This window comes from Sprattus sprattus, assembly GCF_963457725.1.
Source record: "Sprattus sprattus genome assembly, chromosome: 12".
Taxonomy (NCBI): domain Eukaryota; kingdom Metazoa; phylum Chordata; class Actinopteri; order Clupeiformes; family Clupeidae; genus Sprattus; species Sprattus sprattus.
The window spans coordinates 16,884,854-16,892,353 of record NC_137910.1 but is presented as its reverse complement, the minus strand read 5'-3'; the positions used below and the strand labels follow the sequence as shown (position 1 = coordinate 16,892,353).

The window sequence follows — 7,500 nt, the reverse complement described above, 5'->3', positions numbered from 1 at the left end:
CTTGATGTCTTTTGTCAGTGTCTGTTAATCATGGCTACCGTTGATGAAGTTGTGAGCAACAAGTGTCCGAGAATAGTACACCATCAGCGGACTGGCCCCGAGCTGCTAGACCCCTGTCTCCATCCTCCACAGGCACCAGGATGTGAGCAACAAGTGTCCGAGAATAGTACACCATCAGCGGACTGGCCCCGAGCTGCTAGACCCCTGTCTCCATCCTCCACAGGCACCAGGATGTGAAGATAATGTGTCCGAGGACAGTGCACCATCAGTGGACTGGCCCCAAGCTTCTAGGCCCTTGTTTTCATCCTCCACAGGCACCGGGATGTCAAAAATATGTGTCCGAGGACAGAGCACCATCCACAGACTCTCTACGAGCTTCCAGGCCCTTGTTTTCAACCTCCACAGGCACCGGGATGTCAGAAATATGTGTCCGCCAAAGATGCACCATCAACTGACTCTCTACGAGCTTCTAGGCCCTTGTCACAGAACCAGTCCCGGGTCATATTAATGCAAAATCAGTGATGGAAAATTGCCCCTGTTTTTATTTACCCGAATTTCCATTCATAACCACGCACACGAACCACAGAAAACGTTCGAAACGTTTTGAAATCGGAAATCGGAAATGGGAAATAGGTTCGTTCCTCGTTTCCCATTTTCCGACTCCGAGACGGGAGACGGCTCGTTATCCGTTTTCCATTTCCTGGTTTTAAAACGAAAATCGATTGGCCAGAAGATCCACGGACCGGACACCAGCCATTCGTTATTGTCAAAGTTGTCAAGTCAACGGCGTGCGCCGTTTTTCTAGCCAATAATACTTGCGCAAAAGGATGTAAGTGAATGATTCAGAGCATGATGCATTTGAAATGGCATCAATTATGGTCTTGTGTCTTCCTTCTTCTTAAAACAATTGTAGCTGAAAATAATCAGACAAATTACAACCAATAGCCCAGAATCTTTTATTTAGTTTTACAAATCAAGAGTAGGCCTGATTTGACTAATTGGCTTTGCATCCTTTCCTTCTGGCCTGGACTAGTCCATCAAAGACATGCTGCCCACCAGCTTTCAAAGTACAATGCTGCCACAGGTGAATTTATCAATTTTATTCACATAATTATCCCTCCCGGCTATTTTGTGCTGTAGTTCACCAAAACACCCTGAAACAACTTGAGTCTCACATACTTATGCCACCAACAGTACAAACGGGCCAATGGCAACCAAGTGCGCAGTCCTTCCTCCCTCACTTTAAAAACCACCAGCCGCCACTGGTGTGTATACTCACATTGAGTTTCTCCAGGGCCCGGGAGGCCATGCTAGCAGTTTTAAAGTTCACAAAGGCACAGAATCGCTCATGAAGCACACGAATACTGTCTATCTCCCCACACCTACAGAAAGGGGGGAAAGAGAGAGAGAGTAAAATAAAGAGTGAGAGAAAGGGGGGAGAGAGAGAAGGGGAGAGGGATGGAGTTAAGGCTGGTTGCTGGTATGTGGGTCTCATGGTTGGGGGGTGAATTGGTAAAGGGGGCCATAGGGTTGATTAAGTGTACTAGACTTCCGTGAGATTGGGTGGTCATCAGTAGGCCTGAATACATGTGTCAATTTAACCCCCCCAAATCGCGTTTAAGCCGGTAAAAGCTTGTAATTCGCTTATAATTGCCTCATATAGCTAGCTCACACCTAAATTTGACCCGGTCATTTTTCCGACGATGTCTGAGCCGAGAGAGAGGTGGTCTTCCCCGATCGTTCAGCTCAAAATGGGTGGGTCAAATAAGGCTGATGTAACATGGGGATGGCGGTGAGAAGGGAATCCACTCATAGGGAGTGTTATGTGCATGCGTGACTGCGTGGAGTTGACCCAACCGCTTGTACACAATCCATCCCCATACACCGGAGATAGCCTGAAGGCTTTCAAGAGTACAGATGCATATCAATATGCAGTTGCAGGATGGGTGAACGACACCAATAAATGGCATCTGGAGGCAAAACACATGTATGGACATCTAAGTTACTCAAACAGCGATTATCAACCGATTTATTTCAGTGGTGGTTAAAGGCACCCAGTGCAACTTTATGTAAACATTCAATGAAAAATAAACATTCAATTTCTAGTCTTTTTTACACGTAGTAAGTTTCAATAACTCCATACCATTACATATCGACATTCAAGGAGCAAAGATGAGACGTCGTTGTGTGGTGAGAACTGATAGAAAATCGTAAACAACAACAATCGCCGGTGGGGAGAAGCCATTTTTCCATTGACTGGAAGCCTGCTTTATTTATTGTAGGTTACAAAAAATAAAGAAAATGGCGGCGATTGTTGTTGTTATCGATTTTCTATCAGTTCTCACCACACAACGACGTCTCATCTTTGCTGCTTGAATGTCGGTATGTAATGGTATGGAGTTATTGAAACTTACTACGTGTAAAAAAGACTAGAAATTGAATGTTTATTTTTAAGCCTCGAAAGTTGCACTGGGTGCCTTTAAGAGTGCCAATGTGGGCTAGCTAGGTGTAGCTACAGCCTTTAGTAAAATTCGCTAGCAGTTCGCTAACTATTAGCACTCTAGCTTAGTCAGGAGAGTTTAGCTCTGATAAGGCACAGCAATTGTGGCAATAAATGGCACCTGGAGGCAAAACACATGTGTCATCACAGGACATGTAAGTTACTCAAACAGCGGTTATCAACCGATTTATTTTAGTGGTGGTTAAGAGTGCCAATGTGGGCTAGCTAGGTCTAGCTAAAGCCATTAGTAAAGTTCGCTAGTAGCGCGCTATCTATTAGCACTCTAGCTTAGTCAGGAGAGTTTAGCTCTGATAAGGCACAGCAATTGTTCACGATTGTATCAACGTGCTGCATTTCACTTAACATGTCAGTCATTCCCAGGCTCTGAACCCAAAATCAACATCTCCATGGATAGTGGTGCAGGAAAATACAGTGTTGACTGCACAATCGGGAGTTAGCGGTTAGCTGCTAGTTGTCCCTTATAATTTGCAACCAACCATTTATAGCTAAGCATTAATTCCGCCGATCTAAATCTTTTGGTATACAATTTAATTGTTTATTTGGCTTATTTTCGCGACTGGTGTCGCATCCATCAGCACAACATATGCCGGGCATTTTTAACTTTCTGTGGGTTTTAACCGACTATGTCTATGTTGTGACTGACGCTCAGCTTGAAAATACGTTTGAGTGCTCATGCATTAGTGATGTGTCGTTCGTGAACGATTCGTTCATTTTGAACGAATCCTTACAACGACTCGAGAGTAACGAGTCCTCTCAAAAAAAGATTCGTTCTTTTTCTCGTTCATGACCGCGCATCGGGACAACTGGGACTGTTGCATTGGCTAAGCCAAGGAAACAGAAATGATTTGTTGAATGCAGGTCACGTAAAAATGATCCAAAGACCCGTATCCAAGAGACCCAGTCGGAAAAAGAACGAATCATTTCTGTTTCCTCTAGCTGACTGTACTGAGCCTATGCAGGTCACGTGGAAAAGGATCCAACGATCCATATCCGGCAGATGAACGAATCATAGATCCAAAGACACGGTTGTCAAAAGAACGAATCATTGAACGAAACAGACACGTTTGGCAAAAGAACGAAACATTGAACGATCCGGCAAAAGAACGAATCATTGAACGATCCGGCAAAAGAACGAATCATTGAACGAAATACCCATATCCGGCAGATGAACGAATCATAGATCCAAAGACACGGTTGGCGAAAGAACGAATCATTGAACGAAAGACTGATATCCGGCAAAAGAACGAATCATTGAACGATATCCGGCAGATGAACGAAACGTTGATCCAAAGACGGTCGGGAGGTGAACGATTAGGTCATCTGCCGGATACAAGTATTTGGATCATTTTTCACGTGATCTGCATAGGCTCAGCATGGGAAGCTAGAGAAAACCGAAATGTTTCGTTCATTTTGACTGGGCTCTGGATATTTTTTCACGTAACCTGCATAGGCTCAGAAGAGGAAACAGAAAGGACTTATTAACCTAGTTCACTTCCGAGTGTCTATGGTTAGTAAGACGTGAATGATATTCGTTCACAAGAAATAATTACAGGTTTAGTTATTTTAACTTTTTAAAACTTTACTTACAGTTCAGTGCAGCGTAATTGTTTGCCGTGATCATTAAATGCTTATGTGATAATAAATGACCATTTCATCCAAACTTTCATATAATATTATTTGAATGCAGGAATTAGTATCTGCTGGTTTACATGTAGTAACCTCCATGAAAATATGATGCGTATTTGTAGTGGACGTATTTACGCCAGTGAATTGGCTATAAAATTTAAAAATGTTGAGTAGCACCCCCCCCCCCCCCCCCCCCCCCCCCCCGTTAAAATGAACGAGTGACTCGAAAAAAGATTCGTTCATTTTACTGAACGAGATTCAAAGATTCGAGTCGGTAAAATGATCCGAACTTCCCATCACTATCATGCATTGCATTGATTGGAAGATCGCGCATTCTGGTATCAACTGTCACATTTGCTGCACTGGTCAGAAAGACGGAGAAAACACAGTTTTTCTACCGTTGTTGAAACACATACGACTCGTTTTCTTTCTGTCTGAGAGTGGTTATTCAAAGAAAATGTAAAGATCTATCTATTGATATAAAGAAGGGAACTTTTAGCCACTACACTGCCTGTGCACGATGCGGATCCACGTTGATGTTGTTAGAAAACAAACAAGGTGTGAGCACACCTACTCGTGAAGACAATTAGATACATTGGGTGGGTTAAATTGACACATGTACACGGGTCTAGTGTGTGTGTGTGTGTGTGTGAGTGTGTGTGGGGAGGGGTGTCTCACGTTTTGAAGAGGTCCCACAAGTGCTTCTCAGTCAGTTCCGTAGTAACGTTCCCCACCCACAGAGACAGACCCCTGCAGAGAAACACAGAACATAAAGAACCCCATCAGACATCCCCATAACAGAGTCTCATGTGTTCTAAACACATCTCATAACAAGAACAGCTTATTCAACTGATATTCCAAAGACATTTCTAGATTTAAGATGTTCTAAAGAGTTATGTAATGAGTAAGTCTGAGATGGTCTAAAGAGTTATGTATTATGTATGATTAGGCCTCTGTGAGTAAGTTTCAGTGAGGTTCTTAGGTTCTAAGGTAAGATGTTCTAAAAGACGGACAGAATCTCATACTGATCAGGGTTAAGATTAGTTCTTGAGTCTGCTGCCTTTCTAAAGAGTGAGAACCATGTGGTTCTAAAGAGTGAAAACCATGTGGTTCTAAAGAGTGAGAACCGTGAGTCAAACATACCCAGCCTGGCCAGAGGACTCCTGGGTCAACACTGAAAACAGAAGAGAAATAGCAGCTCTTTTACACGTTCAGAAACAGTCAGAAACACAGGTGTGTGTGTGTGTATCTGTGTGTGTGCGTGTGTATGTGTGTGTGCATGTACATGTGTACATTGGTAGCCTCTTCACCTGGAAGCGCAGGTGTCACCTTAACCCGTAATGCACAATATGGACCGAAACTTTGAATGCAATTTAATACTTCCTTTTAGCCAAATTTGGATTTTGCCATGATATGTACTTTTTTTATCAAATCCAAATAAAGAAGTAAACTGTGCGTGTACGTGTGTGTGTGTGTACTCTTACTTGCTGTTGCCTCTGATGAGGTGAATGAAGCCTGAACGGTAGTGTACTTCTCCAACAGCGACACACACTGCGTCTCATCAAAGCCAAAATCCTACACACACACACACAGTATAGTTTTTGTATGTATCCTGTATTTCCATATAATGTTTGCATACACTGTTTATTATGTACGTACATCTACCACATGTATGCTGTGTACATCTACCAGATTTATGCTGTGTATGTTAAAGGGATAGTTCGGTTTTTAAGACATGAAGTTGTATGGCATCTACATCACCAGTGTAATGCAATCCACGCTGACTTACCTCTGACAGCGTCCTGTGAGCAGAGTTCTCGTCCAGTTTTGGTCAAACCGAAAGTAGTCCGGCAGGTTTCTAGACCCAGGAAAATAAAACGTTTCTCTTCCCAAAACATTATGTGTTCAAAAGAGTGATATATTTGCATCCCAAAACCGTTGTAGTGGAAAAAGTCACACCTCGTTATCACTTGGCCCTATTTTCAATACGCTCGATAATGCAATCTCACAGCTAGAGTCTACCTGTTTGATTCGCGAAAGTTTGATTCACTAAAGTTGCCTGAGAGAAACGTCCATCACAGGAAAACGGTGCTTTATGTCAATTTTATCAAATGTTGTCTCAGTTTTCATCGTTTTCCTGTGATGGACGTTTCTCTCAGGCAACTTTGGTGAATCAAACTTTCGCGAATCAACTTTCGCGAATCAAACAGGTAGAGACTCTAGCTGTGAGATTGCATCGAGCGTATTGAAAATAGGGCCAAGTGATAACGAGGTGTGACTTTTTCCACTACAACGGTTTTGGGATGCAAATATATCACTCTTTTGAACACATAATGTTTTGGGAAGAGAAACGTTTTATTTTCCTGGGTCTAGAAACCTGCCGGACTACTTTCGGTTTGACCAAAACTGGACGAGAACTCTGCTCACCGGACGCTGTCAGAGGTAAGTCAGCGTGGATTGCATTACACTGGTGATGTAGATGCCATACAACTTCATGTCTTAAAAACCGAACTATCCCTTTAACCACTTGTCCCCCCTGTAAAGCGCCTTGACAAAAATGCTATTGTTTTGGCACTGCATAACTCAAATTAAATTTAATTGAAGTATAACTGAATTCCTAAGCCAATATGCTATGATAAGGGAGTGAGTGTGTGTGAGTCTGGGGAGGAGGGGGACTTGTGAACGAGTGACTGATAAATTGAGTAAAAGAATGAGTGTGTGTGTGTGTGTGATTCTTTGTGTTACCATGAGCTGAAGGACTCTGCAGTTGAAGAGTTCGTTGGCCGCCTCTTCACAGTCCTTATCCAGCAAAAGCACTTGTTCCATGGCCTTCTCAGCCTCATGGTACTTCTACACAAACACACACACACACAGACACACACACACACACGTGAACACACATACACATACACATGTGAACAGACACACACAGACACACACGTGAACACACACACACCTTTAGCCCCATGAGAGCGCTGCCCTGTCTATAGTAGCCTTTGGCCCAGGTTGGGGAGAGTCTGATGGAGGTCTCAGCGTCATCCAGAGCCAGGGGGTACTGCTCCAGACACCCATAACAGTAGGAGCGATTTCCAAAGAACCTACACACACACGCACGCACACACACACAGTCACACGTAATAATTGTAACGTGTGAGATTCACTTTGGTTCATTCATGTGAGTAATTCTGTGAATTAGTTTAAAGTGCAACACTGCCACCTACTGGTCAAAGCTCTATTGTCTAGTCCTGGGCAAACAGAACAATTCATTTTCCTTTCTGTGTGTTTAACACACACACACACACACACACACACACACACACACACACACACAAAGGCCCACGATCTCTCTCTCT

At 43.2% G+C, this 7,500-nt stretch overlaps 1 protein-coding gene across 2 annotated transcripts in view; it reads right to left on the bottom strand.

Annotated features, from left to right (window-relative positions):
• LOC308373261 (uncharacterized protein) overlaps positions 1 to 7,500 on the bottom strand; it is a 23,165-nt gene that overhangs the window by 3,221 nt on the left and 12,444 nt on the right. Inside the window, exons 9-14 of one of the 2 annotated variants that reach the window (XM_080848693.1) lie at positions 7,104 to 7,245; positions 6,893 to 6,997; positions 5,632 to 5,722; positions 5,291 to 5,321; positions 4,826 to 4,897; positions 1,280 to 1,382 (exon numbers count right to left, since the gene is read on the bottom strand). In XM_080848693.1, the coding sequence (XP_080704819.1) occupies positions 1,280 to 1,382; positions 4,826 to 4,897; positions 5,291 to 5,321; positions 5,632 to 5,722; positions 6,893 to 6,997; positions 7,104 to 7,245 (544 nt within the window). The remainder of the gene's footprint in view (positions 1 to 1,279; positions 1,383 to 4,825; positions 4,898 to 5,290; positions 5,322 to 5,631; positions 5,723 to 6,892; positions 6,998 to 7,103; positions 7,246 to 7,500) is intronic. The other variant, XM_080848694.1, reaches the window with a different exon arrangement.